This window comes from Falco punctatus, assembly GCF_963210335.1.
Source record: "Falco punctatus genome assembly, chromosome: 6".
In the NCBI taxonomy this organism is placed as follows: domain Eukaryota; kingdom Metazoa; phylum Chordata; class Aves; order Falconiformes; family Falconidae; genus Falco; species Falco punctatus.
Window position 1 is genome coordinate 36116692 of NC_137585.1, and position 21453 is coordinate 36138144.

General features: G+C 40.5%; 1 protein-coding gene across 16 annotated transcripts in view; it reads left to right on the top strand.

The window, feature by feature from the left end:
* Positions 1 to 13649, top strand: part of TNRC6B (trinucleotide repeat containing adaptor 6B) — a 146072-nt gene extending 132423 nt beyond the window's left edge. For 13 of the 16 annotated variants that reach the window (XM_080392986.1, XM_080392994.1, XM_080392999.1 and 10 more), the window contains 6 exons: positions 134 to 280; positions 539 to 634; positions 3592 to 3912; positions 4302 to 4372; positions 6238 to 6377; positions 7325 to 13649. In XM_080392986.1, coding sequence (XP_080249112.1) covers positions 134 to 280; positions 539 to 634; positions 3592 to 3912; positions 4302 to 4372; positions 6238 to 6377; positions 7325 to 7715 — 1166 coding nt within the window. In that variant the 3' untranslated portion in view covers positions 7716 to 13649. The remainder of the gene's footprint in view (positions 1 to 133; positions 281 to 538; positions 635 to 3591; positions 3913 to 4301; positions 4373 to 6237; positions 6378 to 7324) is intronic. The other 3 variants (XM_080392993.1, XM_080392995.1, XM_080392998.1) reach the window with 1 other exon arrangement.
* The last annotated feature ends 7804 nt before the right edge of the window (positions 13650 to 21453 follow it).

Sequence of the window (21453 nt, forward strand, 5' to 3'; positions counted from 1 at the left end):
TATATTCCCCCCCCAAGCCCTGGGGAACAGCGTAGAAGACAGTTATTTACCCTCCTAAAATATCTTCCAACGATTCCTTCAGTAATTGGCATTTCCCTGTTTGCATCTAATGCTTTCTTCCCTCCTGTCCCAGAGTTCCAACCAGGAGTGCCATGGAAAGGTATACAAAACATTGACCCTGAATCTGACCCCTATGTGACCCCTGGAAGTGTGCTGGGGGGGACAGCCACATCTCCCATTGTAGATACTGACCACCAACTTCTGCGGGACAACACCACAGGTAAAACAGTAAACAAAACGGGTATGTGTTTATTTAAGTAGTTCTGTTATTTGAGAATATTCTGATGTTCCTGTTGTATCAGGGTAACAGTCTATTGCATTTGACTAAGAAGGAACCTGTGTGCCTTTGCACCGTGGCTGTGTATCACGTGGAAGTTTGGCATGGGTGTATGATCATGGCTCTCTCTTGAGGTTTAACAGTGTTACAGAAATGCTGTGAAATCGGCCTGCTCTTTCTCTCTCCTTGTCTGTTTGATAGGGTCTAATTCTTCCCTCAACACCTCGCTGCCTTCACCTGGTGCCTGGCCCTACAGTGCCTCTGACAATTCCTTCACCAACGTTCATAGCACTTCAGGTACGCGGCTCCAAAACAAAATTTTAACTGGGAAAAACATTTTGACTTCCTCAGAAATTACTGGAAGACTAAATATTAAAAGTAGAGTAAGAGTGAGGAACTAGGGACTCAGTGGAAAATGCAAGTGGCTGATCAGATAGTTTTCCTCCTGGTGATAGAACACACTTTAGAACTAGAGTAAGATGCTCTGCCCTTCCTTCCACCCCGGTACAGAATTCTGTTACCTGTTGCAGTTTAACCCCAGGTGGTAACTTGGCACCACGCAGCCGCTCACTGCTTCCCCCTGGTGGAATGTGGTGGGATGGGCGGGAGACTCGGAAGAATAAAAGCGAGAAAACTCGTGGGTTGAGATAAAAGTCAATTTAATAAGCAAAAGCTGCACATGCAAGCAAGGCAAAACAAGGAATTAATTCACTACTTCCCGTCGGCAGGCGGGAAAGCAGGGCTCCATCAGGTGTAACAGTTCCTTGAGAAGACAAACAGGGTTACTCCCAACATCCACCCACCACCTCCTTCCCCCAGCTTTATAGGAGTATGACATCATATGGTATGGAATATCCCTTTGGTCAGCTGGGGTCAGCTGTCTCAGCTGTGTCCTCTCCCAGCTTTTTGTGCATGCCCCTCCTACTTGTTTGCAGAATGGTGTGAGAAGCAGAAAAGGCTGTGATGCTGTGTAAGCACTGCTCAGCAATAACAAAAACATCCATGTATTACCAGCACTGTTTTCAGTGCAAATCCAAAACATAGCCTCATAGTAGCTGCTGTGAAGAAAATTAACTCTATCCCAGCCAAAACCAGTACGTTATGTAAGCTAAAGGGTAGCAGTGAGCAGCAGATTCAAAAGGGGGAAAAAAAAAAAACAAACCACACATCCACAAAGGTGTTGGGGAACCATAATTTTTTTAAACATGCCTGCTTTTGTATGTCTGAGTTAAGGTGAGTGGGTTTATTCATTTTAACTTTAGAAATTGGAGTGCTGTGAAGGGAACATTTTTGCCTCACCTTTTATAGCACTCAGTTCCCTGAAACCTGGAGAGAGAGAGGGCTTAAGTCCTCTGGCCTTTAATGGTTGGCCTGTAAATAGTAAATTAGATATCTGCCTCAGATCCTTGGTAAGTAGTTCTTCAAAGTTTTCTTGTGAAAAATGGTTTCTGCACACACTTCTGAGTAGGGTTCTGGAAATACTTGCTCCAGACAAACCATTTGGATTTTGAACTTCTTACAAGTGCCAGAGTTTTCTCTCGGAGACATCATTGTCTTGACAACTACTTAAAACTGAAGAATTGTGTGTAAATAGCAGAAGTGGTGAATATAGCTGAGAACTACATCTGGTCCAAACTGGGGTTTGCATTTTAGTAAATAAAAGCTGTGTTTATATGTTATCTCAACATCTTAACAAAATGTGTTGAAAATCCTATTTAGTCCTCAAGAAGAACTTGAAGCAGTGTTACTGCTGCCAGTTTGTGCGGTGACTTAGGTTCGAAGCAGTACGTGTGTATGCATCATTCCAGTGACGTAAGATTTCTCTTTCATAGCCTGGGGAAGGGGGTGGCATATATCAGCTTTTTACCTTTGCTAAATTTTTGTCTAGCACATAAAAAGACCCAAGAGATTTAAAAATAATGGAAGTCATTGTTGAATTACGGAAACTATACCACTGCCTGGCACACATACCATCTTCTGATCATGCTGTTAAACAGTGTTTTACAGCCAGAAAGTAGGTCACCTGAATGAGGGATTTAAAATTCACACATCTGTAAAACAGGCTACTCAGGTTTTTAAGTACTTTCATATACTTTCATAGGTTAGTTTTGAAACCTACTTGCTGTTGAGACTTACTCTCATGGAAATACAGTGATCCGACTGTAAAATGAAGCATGCTTTCACTTTATGGTCTTGATTCCCAAATGTATTGTTTTGTGACCCCCTGGCATGTTGTAAACCTGAAGTTTTACCCTTTGTTTCAAGTAAGTAATTTACTACCTTTTGTTAGTGAATAGAGCTTAATACATAAATTTGCACACACGCATACGTGTTCTGATTAAGATAATTCATGACACAAGTGCCTTTTCCCCCAGATTACCCTGTCTATGTTTGCTAGTTCTCATTACAGAACAAGAAGACAGAAATTACTTGAGCAGTTTTGACATTTGGTTTGGGTTTTGGCTGGGTGATAAATGTCCCTTGGTGTCAGAAGGTGTAGGAGAATTTGAGGTCTGCCTTCTTAGGGAAAACTGGTTTAGGAAAAGCCCCCAGGTATTCGTGACCATGGTGATGTTTTTGGGAGTGTGTTCGTTTTTCTCGTTTATTGTGCTTATTTAATAAAGGGTTCTTGAAAAGTGTTAGAGATAGCCGCTGTTGGCTTTCTCCTAATAGGCGTTTGGTAATGCTTTCTAGTAAAAAAATGAATATGCGTTATCAAAACCATTTAAAAGTACAGCTGTTGTGCAGCTAAATGGCTTTCTTTATGTCTTACTGTTGGATCAACTCTGTATGAAATTTGTGATTCATGAGAAAGCTTTGAGTCTTATAGGGGGACATCTTTAGGAGGTAGCATGAGCTTGGTAGACCAAGAGTGTTAAACACTAATTTCAGTTCTCTGCAAGTTTTTGTCCTGAAAAAGGTTCAGTTTCATTAAAGGTCGGTAGTGCCCAAATTTGTAAGACATTCTCAGGTTCTCAAATTAAATGTATTAACGAATGAACATACTGTGACCAGTTATTATCATAAGTGATGTAGAGAGATTTTTTTTTTTGTCAGCATATATAAAATAAGCAAAGATTGACTTAAGTGAGTATGGCTTTTTGTTGGTATGGTAAATTAACTGTTGTATGGTTCCTTGCTTTGTGCTTGTCTCGGATGTAAGTGCAGTCAAAGGGTTTACAGTGATAGTACAGTTAAAGGTTACTCGAATCTCACAAGTTTCTCTAATATGTACAATTTATTTATTCTTCTAGCAAAATTCAGTGATTACAAATCAACATGGTCCCCAGATCCCATAGGACACAATCCCACTCATCTCTCCAACAAGATGTGGAAAAACCATATTTCCTCAAGGAACACTACAGGGCTGCCCCGCCCGCCTCCTGGCCTGACCAACCCCAAACCATCATCTCCATGGAACAGCGCAGCACCCCGATCGGTCAGGGGCTGGGGGGCACAGGACTCAAGGCTTGCCTCTGGTGAGAAGAATCAACTGATAGCACCATTGATCAGACCTGAGGAGTGTGCATTTTACAGCACTAATGGTTTGGAGGAAAGAAAGTTGCAGTTGTCTGGTAAAAGGAAAAAAAAAAAAGTTCCTTCTTGAAATGGAAGTTTGCTGTCGGTCATTGAGGTGGGGGTGGGGGGTGGAATCTCAGGTCCTGCTGCAGGGAATGAGTGAAGGGGGCTGAGAGCTGCCGAGGGAATACCTGCCGGGGGCCTTTCAAAGCTAGATGCTTTCTGTGGGTGGGAAGCTCCTTGAAGATAAACTGTTGTAAAAAGTGAATCTTGAAGTGAAATGTGAGGAAAGATGTGGTTTTGTTTTCAGGACTGAAGATTAGGTTTTCCTGTGTTAGCAGGGCTGTTAATGCTGAATTTGTCTGAATTGAAAGACCTGACTGTAACAAAAAATGGTTTTCTTCATATCAAATCTGTATTGATTGCTCTGTCTTACAATTTGCAGCATCTACTTGGAGCGATGGTGGCTCAGTTCGTCCTAGCTACTGGTTGGTTCTTCACAATCTCACTCCACAGGTATTTTCTGTTGTTTCTGGGAACTTGTTTGCTTTACCAAGATACAGATATGTGGATCCTTCAGTTGTTTCTCTTTGTGTAAAATCTAACAAAATCAGATTTGTCAGCATATGTAAGATGTCTTTCTACTAAATTGGGCTGCAGTCTGGTTTCTCTATTGTAATCTCTTCAGATAACTTCAAGATGTTCAGTTTTTGCTACATGACCATCATAACCTTTCATTAACTACAGTTTCAAAAAAAATTACTGGAGCAGGAAGATTTTTCTTAAAGTGACGATAAGTTGCATGACCATAATGTGGAATGGTTTATAGCTGTTGAAAAGACTGTTCTTTCGGATATTGTCAATAAGAAAGCTGGTGTAACTGCCAGTTTTCACTTTGGTGTTTCCATAGTGAAACCACAGAATGTTTCCAGCACTCCTGCCAAAACCAGTCTAGCTAGGTTGTTTCTGCAAGTATTCTCAAGAGCTTGCTTCCATTCAAAATGAATTCTGTGGACATCCTGGTTTCAGCAATCCCAGTTAGTCTGTATTCAGGGTTTAGGAGAAGCCTATATGACTATCAGCAGCATCCTGAGGTCTAGACAGAATCCTGTTCAGCAGGATAATTTATCATGCTTCTACTACAATCTGGGAAAATATCAGTGTCAGAGGAAAAACTTAGGTCTCCTTCAGATCGCCTAAATTGGCAAACTATGCTCTTTTCATAGAAAAGACTGTTTTCCTTGATGTGAAGGAAACAGGAGTGGTATGATGAGGAGGCACAGTTCTAAGTCTCCCTCATGCAAGGTAGTTTAGTACTGCTTTAGGAATCATTTAATGGAAGAAGAATATATTTTGGAGGGATTAAGTTAATAGAAAAGAGAAAGAAGCAGATTATAGTTGTCTCTTCCATAACAAATATGCTATTCATTGTGGTTTAGTACACTAGAGAAAAGGAAGCGTAAAGGTTAAGGTGCATTCAGGGACACTATTTTCATTTCAGGCTTCTCTATTTTAACTTCAACCATATTTGTACACACATGCAACTTCCCTTTCCCTCATTTGAGGTCGTATTATATAATGGAGGAGGGGAAGGGAGAAGGAAGACAGTAGCACTTCCTTAAGTATCTGCACATATGGATCCCATTCATGTGTGCATGTTCCCGTGGCATACTGGGAACAGAATCTGTCTGTACAGAACACCTTGGAGAACAGCGGTTACTGGAGGTAAGTAATAAGCTGTTACTGCTGCAGAAGGAATGTAGGCAACAACTGCTGTGAAAACATTGTTCAGGAGGAATGAATGCTGCTGAGTTTGGCAGAAAGATCACTGACTATTTCTGTGACTTACTGTTTCATAAACCACAAAGACAACAAAGCACCAAAACAAATTTTTTTAAAACCCTCATTGTAGAGGTGATATTTCCAGTTTTGCTAAGAACTTCTAAATACTGGTTGGTCTGAATTCTACCGATATCAAAGTGCTGGAGACTTAAGACATTCTGGTTCCTTTGGTATGAATCCTGATGGCTAAAGACGTTGAGAACTGCGAGTTCCATGTAATTACTGGAAAACCTGCCAACATAAGGATGGGTACCATGTAAGAAACTCAAGAAGATGCGGAAAACTGAACTCGAGCTACATGTGAGCGGGAAAGATAAGTTAGATTTGATAAAGCAAAGTCATTGTAGTTGTGAGAAGTCAAGGGATACGAATTCTGTTTGAAAATTAAATTCTGTCACTTTTGCTTACTTCCTACTGCTTTCACCTGTTTTCCTGTCTGAGAGCAGATTATCTTTTAATTACCGAGTCAAAGTTAGGATTGGAGTACATTTGGATAAATAGTTACAAACACCTGTTTCATCCTGGCTGTTCTTCCTCAGATTGATGGGTCAACCTTGAGGACGATCTGCATGCAGCATGGCCCACTGCTGACATTCCATCTGAACCTGACCCAGGGCACCGCCCTTATCCGATATAACACCAAACAGGAGGCGGCCAAGGCCCAGACTGCACTGCACATGTAAGCAGTCCCTGCATCCGTTCTTTATTACTGCTTTAGTCATGAACACAAAACGTCTGTCCCGTGCTATGCTTTGGAAGCTCGTTTCAGGTGTCGTGGTTAGAATTCAATCTTCCGTTCGTCAGCAGAGGAAGGAAAGAAACAAAGATGCCTTCTGTTTGTGTTACTTTTAATTGCTGGCACAAACTGCCACATACAGAACAAAAAAGGTGCAAATGGGATGGAATCGTGGCCGGTATGCACCCTACTGTAAAATATTGGGTATTTTTTAAAAGCTTGTAAATTGTTACAGGTGAAAATTGTTCTTATGTGTGTAACACAGATGGGTGGACATTTGCTCTAGTTTTAAGATGCACCTGAAATAGCTTGCTTGAAAATCTGCAGATCTTGTGTTTCCTTTCCTTAAGCTTTTTTGAACTGACTGTGGCTGTGGTGTATTTTGAAACTGTGAGAGGTTTTGAGACAAAAATCTTGGGGGGAGAGATGTAAGCCCTTAAACTGAATGAAAACTTTTGAACTATGCTAATCGTATCCAGAATATCACAGGCTTTTAACCTGTTCTTCCTCTGTTTTGTTTGAAAGGTGGCATATGTGCATTTACCATTTAGCTACATGTTACTTCTCTTTTTACTGCTCTTGATGTTAATGTTCAGGACCTTAGTTTAAATTTATAAGGTTTTGTTGCAGACATAACAACTGAATGTTGGGGAGAGAGGGTTGGTTAGTTTGGGGTGGGGGTCCTCCCCTTATAAAATGGAAGTTTTTGTGCTTTTGAGTTTCACTGTTCAGAACAGCTGAAGTTTTCTGTGCTCCTTCCATTGCACAAGCTACTGCTTACTTTGGTTTGGGCAACTAATAGTGTTTTTCCATGCCTTCTGAATCCTTTGCCCTTACTTTCTGGATGTAATGATTGTTGTTTTTTTTCTTCCATGTGTCTCATCTTCTAGGTGTGTGTTGGGAAACACTACCATCCTGGCTGAGTTTGCTACAGATGAAGAGGTTAGTCGCTTTCTGGCACAAGCCCAGCCGCCTACACCTGCAGCAACTCCAAGTGCACCCACAGCAGGCTGGCAATCCCTGGAGACAGGACAGAACCAGACAGATCCAGTTGGACCTGCTTTGAATCTCTTTGGTGGGTCAACAGGGCTTGGGCAGTGGAGCAGTGGTGGCGGCAGCAGCAGCAGTGGGGGTGATCTCACTGGCGCTTCGTTGTGGGGGCCCCCAAACTATTCTTCAAGCTTGTGGGGGGTCCCAAGTGTAGAGGATCCACACAGAATGGGCAGCCCTGCTCCCTTACTACCTGGAGACCTTCTGGGAGGAGGGTCGGATTCAATCTGAACTTAAAACTTTCAACTCTGACCTCGTGACCTTTTTTGGAACAGCAGCAGCACTAACTTGACCTTTTCGTTTTTTTCAACTTGCAATAAATACATTTATAAAAGGAAAAAAGAAAACGGAGAGAGAAAAAAAGGTGGGTCATTGATAGACTGTCTGAGCACATAGTTGCCTCCCTTATATAACTTCAGTTTTTTTGTTTGGAATATGAATCCAAAAAGAGAACATATCACTCTTGAAATACTTGAATCATGAACGCCAACTTAGAAAGACAATGTGAAGCAAGTACACATACCATTTAAATTTAAACACAAAAAATTAAAAAAATTAGTTTCTAGTTTTTCACTTTTTCATGTTATACGGAAGTTGTTGCTAAGAAACATATATACTGAAAAAATAGCTTTTTAACTTTGTTTGCACTGGGTGTGTTTCCGTCCTTAGGTCTACCATGTTGGGTTGGGGTAGGGGAGGGGTTCAAAAGAAAAAGGGGGGGTGGGGGGGGAAGACTTGACGGAGCCTCACTTTAAAAACGAAAAAAAAAAAAAAAAATCAAAAAATTAAAAAACCCACAAAAAAAAAACAAAACTGAAAAAAACAAAAACAAAACAAAACAAAAAAACCAACACTTTGTGATTGGCTGGTTGATAAGTACCAGTGTGTTCTGGCACATGTAACTGCCCACGTGTGCTTGTTTCTGTGTGAGTGCGTGTGCACATGTTCGTGTGTGTGCATTTTTTTCTCTATATATATAATCTTGAAACGCTGCATTGCTGATGGTCTACGGGCTGGCTGGCCATCTGCATGTCTTGATTCTGGAAACAAGACAGGCATGGTGGAGTCCCTGTGGCTGAAGCAGAATCCAGTTGGGCTGGATTAAAATTTGTCAGTAGGTTTTTTTAAAATTGATTTTAGCAGGGTGCTATCTCAAGTCTGCAGATCATATTGACTGGGGTAGTCGCTTCCTAGCCCTTGTTCTAACGTTGTGGTAGAGCAGAACACTGCCATATCCAAAGGATTTGGTGAGAGGGGAGCCAGTGTTGTCTTTTGAGTAGCAGTGTATTTATTTGTCTGCATGTGGGGGTTTTGTACTGAGTGAACCCTAGAATGTTTGTTATATAATGCAAGCCATTTTTTTTTTTTCTTCCAATGAGGGGAAAAGAGGAGAAAAGAAGACATTGCCATTTTTTGTGCAGCTAATACAAATGTTCTTATTCAGTCTTTCGCAGGCCTCAGTACCTTTAAAAAAGAGTGGTTCTTTTCTCCCCCAAACCTAATTAGGCACCCGTGCTCATTCTTGAAGAATCCATCAAAAGCTTGAAAGTCCAGCCCAACTAAATTAGCCTTTTAACTGATTTACTGCTTGTATTAAAACTGACAAAAACTAAATCATGTCAGCAAATAGCTGGCCGGCCTGCCTCATCTCCTGAAAGCACATGCAGCTAACTCCTTTCTGCGTCCTTCATGGTGAGCGTTACCTGTGCCAGGCCTTGGTGTATTACAGCGCCAGACCATCACTGACAGAAACGTTTACTTACGAATGTTCTTAAACCAGTGTGTACTTCAAACGTTTCCTTTTGTTTCTCTGTGTTGTGTTTTTTCCTGTGTACGTGATTTTGCTTAGGGAGGTATATTAACTAGCAAATACTTTTTTTTTTTTTTTTTTAAAGTATTGCACCTTTTTGGGTTTTGTTTTTACTTTTTCTGTACTGTTGCTTTTTAATTTCTGTATTTAAGGAAAGGTTTGGGGTTTTTTTAGCATCAGTGTAGTAGTACTCTGGGCAGGATAGGGGTGACCTATAATCCACAGTGATAGCCAGTGTATGCGTGCATGTGTGCGCTGGGAACAAAACTTTCAAGACCTGTTGTTGTGAAAAGAGTTGTAGCAGACTTGAAGGAACATCCCTTGACACAAAGCGGGAAGTCTTTCAGCGAGGTGGGGCCGGGAGAAGAGGGAAGAGAGATGCCGGTACTTTTTCCATAAGTGCTAGGACTTCCATGTGGCATTGTCTAGCTGTTACACTGTCTAACAAAGTGCCGACATTCTGTACCAGCACGTACCTGTCCATTCCAGCCCTCAGTGGTAGTAGTGCTCGGGCTTTATTACCGGGGAGGGGGGTGGGGGGGGATAGGGGAGCCTCTTCAGCATTTTCATTGAAGGATACAACAATGTCTAATACATTAAATTCTGTAAGCATGGGTTGGGTGGGGAGAAGCAAAAGCAGATTCAAGTAAGGGGGTGTGGGGGGGGTGGTGCCTGTTGGGGGGTGTGTGTGTGTGTATGCCTGTGTGCTGGGGGTGGGAGGGAACGGCTGGGGACTTAGGTGGCTTTTTTACTTCGCCCTTTCTATGTAAACCCAATGTCACAAGGAAGACTGAGGGAAATGCTGCATATACACATGCCTGTAGATTTGTATGCAAAGTGTTACATGACGAAAAGTATGAGTAGGTTTGTATTTGTTCAGTAAATTGGAGTGTGCAGCATACTCTGGCCCCTTCTGAATATACTTTTCTATCATGTCTCCTCCTTCATCCATCCCACCATGCACAAAGAAACAAAGTGCTCTCTTCCAGCTCCTGCCAGCTAGTGCCCCTCATGTGCACACATCCGTAAAGCTTTGTTTCTGCTAGTCTCTGCTCAAAGACCAGCTGCACTCAGACACGCAGAGCAGGTTCTTAAGTCCTGTGCCAGCAGTACTTCCTAGTTGAAGCAACTTTGGCCTGGAGTAAGCCAGAATCCATTCTGTCACATGATTTGCTATACATGCTGGTTCATTGCTGTGTTCCACCCTCACTTCTCTCTCCCAACCTGCCCTAAGGTCCCTTTTCCTGCACTTTGGGCTAGTTGAGTTCATTGCGATACTACGGTGAAAGCCGGGTGCTAGAGCCCCTCTTGTTTACAAGACATAATGAGGGATTTGAAATATTTAAAAAGAAAAGCTAATTTGTTCTTCCATTGTAAGCTTAAAGGGAAAAAAATTAAAACATACAAAAAAAGACCAAAAAGTGCATATATATATTTTAGATGAAGACTAACTCTGGGAGCATTTAACAGTGTTTTTGTTTTTATTTTAACATTTTATTTTCCTGCTTTAAATTTGCAAGCATTCTCAGGAATTCTAGGGTAGGAAGCCAGTTTTTTGAAGATGGTTTATTTAACCTTATCTTATCCTAGATAGATGGCTGTTTCTTGTTGATAAACTTTTACAAGTTCCTGAATCTTCAAAATGTTTGAAAGTTTTTACTTTAAAATAAAAATGCTTAAAAAAAAAAAAAAAAAAAAAGAAAAAGACAAAAAGAAAAAATCTCCAAATGTTACTGTCAAGCAGGGGATCAAGAATTTTAAAGACTGTATAAATTAAAATACATTCAAAAACTTCTCAATATCAGCAACAGAAATTCATTGTAATCTTAAACAAGTTGTGGGAGAAGAAGGATTATCATTTATAGTGCTTTCTTTCTCATGCAGACGTGTGCAGTTGCATGGAGAAGAGAAGTGTGTGAATTGTGAATGGAAATATCACTTTGTTCCCTCTTGATTGAAACTAAATGAAAATATTCTTCCAAGCACCTTTTTAAAAGCAAAGTGAAACTATATACCTAATTAAAATGCAATATAGTTTAACTGAAAGAGTTCTCAGTTAGGAGGACTAGCAGGAAATACATGATGGTGCTGCTTTAAACCACTTCAGTAGTGCTAAAGAAAACCAGTGCTGACAGAATACCCAGTAATGAAGTAGTCTTACTATCCTGCCTTTTTTAGTACAGAAGAAAGAGAGAATATGGAAAAACTCCAGTAAAACATATATTAGAAATCAACTTCCCTGTTTTCAGCTATTTGGTCAGTTTTATTCCTCACTTGGAGATTTGCTGCTTGCTTTTCTTCACCCACCCCACCTCCCAGTCTTTCTGTTTTGTTTTGTATGAGGAAAATAACCTGTTAAACTCTTCTGTTCACCCTGTTGCTGCTGCTGGCTGTCAAGGCTTACAGTCTTGAACTTCAGAGTTCGGTGGGATGGCCAACTTCTGTCTCCCAGCTGTAAAGGGTCAGGGGCTTGCTCCGCCTGAAATGGCTAGGCTCAAACCACAAAAACCACGCTAGTGCCTTTTCACATGTACCCACATGCCCTACAGCAGGGGGAGGGAGGGAAGACATGGCAAAGTGAGGCAGTATAGCCACTTCGTTGAAATAGATGTACCCGTTCCTAAGGAAAAAGCGTGCTGCGTAAGCATGTCGTGCAAAGAGTTACATAACAGTAGTTGAGAACTTTTTTATTTATTTAAAAAACAGTAAATCAGATGCCAAGTTCTGTCGTTTTCATATCAGTTGCCCAATGTTTTCATGTTGCACTGCATGTACATCTTGAGTGTATACGTGTGTGGTGTTGAAAATAATGCATCAGTAATAATGCGCTTTAAAAAAAAATAATAAATCCTGTCATGGGCCAGTAGGAGGATTTATTTAGGGACTTAAGGATTTTTTTATTTTATGGAGAGAATTTCTGGGTGCTTTCCCAGAGGCTGTGTTTTATCAAATCAGTAATATCCCAAAAGAGAGGAAACTGTAGGATTTCGTCAAAAAGAACCCAGAAACTTGACAGTCACTTGGAAGTGGGTTGTGACTGACTGCTGAAGGGTTGGCAGTCTGGAGCTTTGTTGGTCTGCTGGGACCAAACCTATTGTACAGCAGTGTGTTCCTCCTTCCTCCAAGTGTGCAGGCCTGCAAATGTTAGTAACTGTCTCCTTGGTGATAGTTTTCCTAAATAGTTAAAGCTAAATTGATCTTACTATTTTCCGACTACAGTTGGCAGTTCTGTTCCTCTCCAGATTATATGTAGCTAACCATGATGTTGCTAGTATGACTTAGTCATGGCACTGCTAACCATTGTTAAGTGATTTCTGAGCTTTGTGCCAACCAGAGTCAGCTTCCAGGGACAACCATCACTTAATGTTGTAAATATTCTGCTACCATTTGAGCTCTTAACAGTGATAAGTCAGCAGGAGTTGATGTTAGGGTGCTTCCAGGCTTTTTTATAAAACTGTTCCAGGGAGGGAACCGGTGGCAGTATCTTGTTTAAACATATCAACAGAGAAGGTAAGGAAAAGAGACTAGGAGAGGCACAGCTTGGAATAGACTATGGGCATCTGTTTCCAGATAAAAGTCAAATATAACATCTTTCACTGGAAAACACTTTTTAATTTCTCAATTGATAAACAGAACTCAATTAATTTTGTTCTTGGTTTGGGTTCTCCAGGTTATACAGTTTAAGCATAGACATACTTTACAGGTGGATTCAGCATTCCTGTTTTTTTCCAGGTTTTGAATCTTTCAGTGCTTAACTAGTAAAAAACCAAAATGAAACATTTCTAAGGAAATACCCATTTGTTACCAGCCACTTTGCTTACACTGCCCTGCAATGTGTATCAAGCTGAGAGTTTTTAATGGGTTTGACAATTCTTTGCCTCATTTGAGTATTTTATTTTAGCAGGGACAACAAAGACAAAAAAGTCTAGCGAGCAAAAGAAAAAAAGGTGGGGTACAGCTCAGAAATCTCTGTTGAGACCTTCGAAATTTACTTTGGAAAGCATTAGTGCCATGTACTTTGGAAGACTTGCCATCTTTTACCAGTGTTTTTATGCTTTCACCTGGACGCTTGCCCAGCAGTCTTGAGAGTGAGCGTTTTGTTGGTTTGGGGTTTTTCCCGATCAGAGGGTGTCAGGTTTTTCTTGCAAGTTCTTTATTTTGCCTCATGTTAAGTGGCTTGGGTAATGAGCAAGAATATTAAGCCAAGTGTGGTTTTCTTCAGCAATGTAAGCAGGATGTTTTCAACAAACTAGCTGGGGTGCCCACCTCAAAGATTAAATAAACAGTTGAACCTTTATATTAAGTTCCCCCCACCCCAATTTCTAAACATTTATTCCTGAAAACTTTATTCTTTTTTTTAAAAATGCTGCCACATCTTCCACAATGTCTCTTAGTAGTGCGTCCAAACAGGACTGGACTGACTGTAGGGGGTTGGTTGGTTGGTTGTTTTGCTTCATTCTTTATTATGCTTGCCTCTTAGGCTTCTGATTTCGTTTGTGTATATTGTTTCCCTGTTGACTTCAAGAGGAGTACTGTTTGTATATCTGAGATACCCAAATTTGGCCGAGTCTGGTCAGGATCTGGAGTGATCCTCATGTGAATTAGTCCCGCTGACCTTAAATGAGTGCGTACTGGTTGGGTAAGGGCTCTTTGTGTCAGTAAACCTTAGCTGGATCAGGGCCAATGTGGCACATGAGGACCTGTTGTATTTCCAGTGCAGCAAACATATGTGTTGCATATGTCATATTCACTGTAAATCATGTGACCTTACTATCCAGGTTTCTCAAGTGGATTGAAATGCTGGTTTTGTGGTGGATGGTTAGCATCTCAGGGTATGAGTTCTCATTGAGTAAAAAGTAGGGGGTTTTCTCTCTAAAGAGGTAAGGTTCCTCTAGCAGAAGCAGCTTTATTAACTGTAAATATGCATGCATGTAGTTGTGGACAGGAAAGTAATACCAATAAAACTAATCTGAAATGAAATGTAAAAACAAACAAAATCCTCACAAACAAAAAACCAAACCCAACCCCCCACACACACACACAAATGCTGTTAAGTGCAACTTGGGTCCTGAATCTGAAACAGTATACGCAGAATCTGTTGGTTTGTCTAAATTGATTTTGCACAAAATATCATTTCAGTTCTTATTTGTTACTATTTTGTAATATTAGGAAATTATACTGTAAGATCATATCAGCCATGCCTGCTGTGATCAAAATACAGGTTTCTAAAACCCAAACTCTCTTTCTTTTCCTCCACATCCAGTACTAGGCTTCCACCTGTGGCAGAAGGATGTTAACAGTAATGGGGAGAAATATGTACAATTTCCCAGTGTAGACAGAGCAGGTTTTCCCTGTTGACCTGAATTTACATCCAAACCTATAACACAAAGCAAAAATTACACTGTAGCAGAGTCGTTAGTTGTGCTAAATGACAGGAGATTTAACTGGACATTTTTAGCATCCTTACTAGTTCGTGTTGCTCAGAATGTTTTGCGTAAGTGTCCCATCACTGTAAATACAAGTGTTGCTGAATTGTACCAAAGTTCCCCTGCATTAGATAATAGGAAGCAGGTCCATTTTGTAGTGACTCGCCAAGCAGAACTTTGCCTACAATAGAATTTAAGGGTCTGTCTACATTGCTGTTAAAACTGAGTCAGGGTCCTGTTTAAAATACAGCTTTCTATTTTGTGGTGTTATGTGAGACTTTAAACTTTGTGATGTAGTAACTATAGCTTCTAATCCTTACATGAAAAGTGATTTAAGATTTCATCTGCGCTACAAAAAGCGCCACAGCTCCTGATGGTTTGGAGCCTATTTTTAAAACTATTGTCAGGCCAAGATGCAGCTTCATCTGTGGCACGCAGCAGACGACATCTGTTTGCATACACAGTTTGCATGCGTGTTGCTTTTCATTGAGCTATGCAGGAAAGTTTTTTTCTCTGAAAGTCTCCCAGACTCCTATGCTATACAAGCAAGCTTCTAGCAAATGAAGTGCCCTCTGCAAAGAGCCATTTTTGCCCTGTATGTGTGACAGCTGGGACTGGTGACATTCAGCAGTGTTAGGGTTCCTGTTAACTTTGTAGTGAGAAAGGGAGTTTTTTGACTTGACTCTGACAGCCTTTCTGTAAATGAACACAGAGCACTCCAGGGGAAAAGGAAAAAAAAAAAAAAAGAATGCATTGCGCTAGCCAGCATTAAGTATTTTTGCAGCAAACATTCTTGACTGTGGTGGGCAGAGGGGAAGAGAAGAAACTGGAGAAGTTTGCATGGATGCGCAATACAAGGAGGCAGTGCTTAGCAAGAAATGTTTCCTTCAGCACTAAATGCCTCCTCTTGGGTATTAGTGTGTGTTGTTGCATTCACAGAACTAACTTCCTCATTTATTTTTTTTTTTTACCTGTTTGGGTTTTTTTAAATTAAGACAAAGTAGAAGCTTCTCCTGTTTCAGACGAAACACAACCATAAGCGAATATTTTGTTCATCGTTTACTGTTGAGCAGTAAGAGCAGGTTGCACAGCTTGTTAGAATAGCTATTTTAGTGACATGGTTATGATATTATGTGCTTTCTTTCCCCTCCCTCTCCCTGCCAGATATGGCTTACCCTTTCTATATAAGGCGCTGTGTGGGTTTTTTTGTTTTGTTTTGGGAATGTGTGGAAAAGAAGCAAAATGAAGTGAAAATGCAAGCCAAGGTAGAACAGCCTTACTTTAGGGGGTAGCCTTACAACAGAGCTTTATAGTGAGTGTGCTGTATTCCAAAACATGTAAGCCAAAAACAAAAAAGCATTCATTTATGCAAAAAAAATTTTAAAAGAGGTGTTGGAAGACTTCTTTAATATGTACCTTCTAAAGGTAGAGTAAGGTCTCACCAAGTGATAGGTTATTGTGATACTTCTTGCTGGGTCAGTAGGGATGGGTTGGGGTATAAGCGCTTAACATTTTTCTCGGATGTTTTTACAAGCAGTAAGTTAAATGTGGTATTTATGAATGTGCCTTTGTGAGTACAGTGACTGTCTAATTGAGGAGACCACTTGGGCTGGAGGGGAGACAATGGTCAATTCATTCTTTCAAGAGGTCAGACATGGAGATTGCAGCCCACTGGTCCCTTTTGACAAGCAGCATCTTTGGGCTGGTCTCTACACTGCACAATACGTATTCATATGTGGTAGAGATCGGGGAAGGGGGGGTGGGGGGGGCGAAGGGACGTCATGTGATGCACAGAAGCTGTTGATAGTTTTAGGCTAGTCTGCTGTTGCAGGTTGAGTTTGTATACGTATTATGTGGCTTCTCTTTATGTTTTTGTGCATGAGTGTGAGTGTGTGTGGCTTTATTTTTTGTAAGCACTGGAGAATTGAAACACAGTGATGTTTGAGACAAATTTATACATGTAGAGAAGATGACGTTTTGTAGCTTCTGTTAAATAGTGGGTGCAGGCACACTTTTACCCTCTCTGTCCGTGTCCCAATAAGAGAAACAGGAAAATTTATTTTTTTTCAACCCTTCAACTTCCAGCACACTTAACGTTGCCATTTAAATGAACAGGGTATTACACAAGAAGAAAAAAAGTTTTTGAAATGGTGAGGTAGAAGTGTTTAAAAGGAAAAAAATCTGAAGTAATTTTTTGTTTCTTCAAAGCTGTTTGTAGCTAAACATGGGAATCTGCAGTGTCTCCTTCCATTTGTTTTTTTTTTTCTAATAATTCACCTCTTCGTCCCACCCAAAACATGAGGTGTACAAGATCAAGAGCTGTCACTGTAGCCCTTCAAATTCCCACCCTGAAAAGAAACTCCAGTGGGATCCCTCAGCTCTATTCAGGAAGACAAAGAGAGGAGAGACTCTGCAGTTTTCTTTGCTTCGCTCTCATTCCTCTCTAATGGCCTTGAAATGTATTATTATGCAAATGTGAATTTTGATACTGAACTTAAGAAGAGGTTGTTTGTTCTTTTTTCAAAAAAAAAAAAGGTCCCATATGTGGTCAGCATTGCTTCTTTATTTTGTAAGTGAATTGTAAACTATGCATTCTGCAACGGGGGTGTAGGGGACAAAGATAGCTTTGCTAAACTGTTGAGGAGTTTCTGTGTCCATGGTATATCCATTATAGTTTGGTGAAGTGAGGAGGTGATGACTTTGAAATAAAAAGGAGTTGATAAGAACCGCTCTTTTTCAGAAGTTGGCCAATAAGTAACTGGGCAGAGATTTAGAAAACTAATGTTGACTGCAAAACAAAAGCTGTTCTAAACCTTGTGCAGGATTGTGAATTCTATCTGTGCAGTGTTAACCCAGGGCCAATAGGGTGAATGGGACACCAGCTCTACCTGGAAAACTATCTACCACCTCCTGTGTTCTGGCCCTTGTCAAGCTCAGGAAACGCAGTGCTGTAGGCACTGTCGTCTTTGAATTTACTACTCGTTTTCCATTATAACAGTCCTTGCGCTCTTCCAAGAGAATTGGAACACAGCTGGTCCTTGATGTCTACACTTTCTTCTCCCTAAAAATTTCTTTGTTGCTGTTTCTGGCACAGCTCATGCAGTGACAGCACAGCTGGGGGCAAGATGGTGGAGGTGGTACCTAGTGCTGATCAAAGCATGACAAGAGGACTGCTTTTTTTCAATGTCAGCAGCTACCAGCGCTTAGTTGTCTGGTATTACTGCCCATGACTTAGCATTAATGTTGGCTGTGCGTGAAATGTTAGGGAATGTAGACAAGGCCCTCTATTTAAAAGAAATAATCTTTTTTTACTATGAGGTGGTATCGTAGTAGTCATAAAGAAGGTTTCACTTCCTTACATCTCCAAAATGCAGTCATTGTGAATACCGTGTGTTCCTTGAAGCTTGCTGAGCTTCCAGCAGCAGTCTCCTCAGCAAAATGTAGATCTCGCTGCTCTGTCATGTTAATAGGGACCCTTTGACTTGACTTTTTCCTTTGTCCATGGTGTACCATGGTACCTGCATTATCCTTGGCATTATCTTAAATGTACTATCATAAACTGAGAGATTATCCTGCCTGTATTCAGTGTTTTCACGCAGCAGTTTTGTTTTTGTTGACATTCACAGTACTGTAATAAGTAATAGACTTGATGATCACTCTCGCATCTGTGCCTGCCTTGCAGATGTGATCTTATCAGGGTTCCACTCTGTCAGATTGCCTTTAAAAAAAAGAAAAAAAAAATATCTGAAGTTTAAACTCCTCACAAAAATACCTCGAGGTACATTTTCCCCTTCTGATGTAACCTTTTAAATCTTAACTTTTTTTCTAAACTTAATGGGCTTTTTATTTCCATCTGTTAATCTCCTTTTTAGAAAAGATGTTTGAACTAGTGGTTTTGAGCACAGGACCAGAAAGAAGTCAGGAACTCCTGAATTTTAACATTGGCCCTTACTCTTCCCTTGCCTTGGGCAAGTCATGTAACTTTTTTGCCTTTGTTTTTTCATCTGTAAAGCAGGGGTGATAATACCTACCTCACAGGGGTTCTGTGAGGATCATCTAGTAAATATTTGTAAAGTGCTTTAAAGATGCATGATAGAAGTACTAGGAGGTTTTTACAGCAAAATCTTACAGCAAGATAGCTCATTATTTTTACATTGTTTTTTTGTGTGCAAGCAACTTTTTGTTTTTTAATGATTAAAGCCATCAGACACTCAGATCCTAAGTAACAGAAGTTGATGGAGTTTCAGTTACTCATCCTCCTCTTCTGTCTTTATGCCAGTTTCCCTTTGCTCTTCCTTATACAGTTATGCCAGTGTTGCTACAGGTCAAGTCTCTTAATTGTACTCGTAGATAAGCTTCAGACTTGATTTAAGTACTTTGAGCTTGCTGCTTCTTTCACCAGGTCACCAAACAGGAATCAGCTTGTATATTTTTCCCTGCCCTCTAATAGCGTTTTTGGTAATGTCATCATTCAAGTGGACACATCTTTTCCTGCCATCAGAAAGGGGAGGTGGTGTGTAGTTCCAGAGAGGGGACTGTAATATGAAGAACCTTGCCACTTAATGCTGCTGCTCCAGGGATGAAGGGCAGAGTAGCTTTCTGTTTCCTTCCCTGATTTAACTTCAGTGTGTTACCAGTGACACTTTAAATGCAGTGTTTCTTCTTGTCCACAATATACAGAAGCCATTACCTGCCAATAAAACGTAGGAACAGAGGGAATGATAGTAATGCTGCTTGCGTATATGCCTTACAGCTCTCCCAGAATGTCTCTGGGAGGGTGGTGAGGGATGAGGTCTTCATTGGGTAAATCCCACAGCTGTCAGGGAACCTCTGCTACTTTCTCCCCTCTCCAATCACATGGTCGCTGTTTCTTCTTTCTTGGATGTGCGTCTCAGGGATGTGCATACGATCCCATGCCTTTTGGAATTTGGCCTTTGAAATATCAAGAATATGGCTTCTATACCTGGAACCTTCCTATCTGACACTCCCTGGTCCTCTCTGTCCTACGTTGCTCCCCATGGCCTTAAGAACATCTGTCCACTGCTGCCATATGCCACCCTCTCCATCTTTGCCAGTACTCAAGGTGAAGCACATATAGCGATTCTGCAGAGAAAGAAGGTGAAACGATGCATGTGCACCTGTGGGATTTACACACATATTATCTTGGATTTCTGCCACATCCTGGCTAAAGCATGCAGAATATCTGATGCACAATGCTTTTTCTTTCTCATCTAGAAAGCAGAACAAACAGCAGTGTGACTGCTGATGGTAACTCTGTAATGTTTACTTTGAATTAAATGCTAAGTATTTTCCCTAAAGAACCAAAAACCCCACATTCTAACAGAAGTAACCAAATGTAATCTTTTGGAGGGCGAGGGGAAGGGAGGGGAGGAGAAAAAGCAGTGGCGGGGAGCATTCTGATCTATTTTAATCTCCACCGCTTGGATGGAGATACGAAATGCTGCTTTGAGTTCCACAAACATAAGGGATTATGTTTACAAAGGTAAATGCCTTCTACTTGTTCAGGAAACTGGCTAATGGTGGGCATCAGATGTTTGACAAGTTTCTCTTCATTGCAGACAAGTAATGGGAGAAGGGCGTGCCTGGAAGAGGAATGGAGAAATAGATTAATTTCATCTAATCGTCTTGGTAAAATAATGCCACCACCTTCTCTCCTCACAAAGTGGAGGGAGGAGGTTGCAGAACAGAAAATCAGCGATGTCCAAAATGGCTGGATTAGAAAAGGCAGCTTTTCTACTTTGCACATAAATAGGTAACAGGAAGGTACAGGTAAAGTCCTCTTGCCTGAAACACTGTCCCCCAGAAGCAGACATTGTAATAATAAAAATAGTGGCTATGTGTATATTGATGCTATTTGCAAGTTACCTATAAGTGTTCGTTTTTTCTTATACTTGAAATGGCTTCCTTTACTAAACTCTCACCGTAGCTGGGGTTTCTCCCCTCATTCTCTCGTGTGCAGTAAAGAAAATGATAGGACAAATGGGGAGAACGTAGAGGAGACGACACAATGTCTTGCATATCCAGGTTTCATCTTAATTTCTATCCCACATGCTTGCAGAGGTTTGAACTTCCGAAGGGTTTTCCATGGACACAGAAACTCGGCACTTTAGAAGGTGCTCTTGCATGGCTGGCTGCCCCCCTTCTCCTCCTTTTCTATATTTTTATTTTACTTTTAGTATAGTGGTACTTAAAATCACTGGTTCACTTAAAGAAAAAACCAACAATAAAATGTTTAAACTCTACTAATGTACAAATAAGCTGAAATGTTGCATTTTATGTGTATTTTTGCCATAGCAGGTACTGTATTTCTCATGCTGGATTTAGAAGAAAAAAAAAAGGAAAAAAAAAAGAAAAAAAAAGAAAAACAAACAAACAAAAGGGTGATGTTTTATTGGAGTGTGACAAGTTAAGAGTAATAAGGAATTAAGTCGTCGTCATTTCATTGAAACAGAGATGGTGTAATACTTATATAAGTTTTCTGAAGGTTTTTTTGGGCTTTTAAACAGCTTTTTTGTTTTTATTTTATTTTTATTTTTTGAAAGATATGATTGTATTATGTGCAACTCAGTTGCTTACATTATAACTACAAAATATTTTTGGGTTCCTGGAAAAAAAAAAAAGAAAAAGACTAATAAATGTGTTTGGCTGCTAAGCATTTAACACTCGTCGTTTCTGCCCGTTCATTGAGCCGCGCGCGTGCGCCGCCGCCATC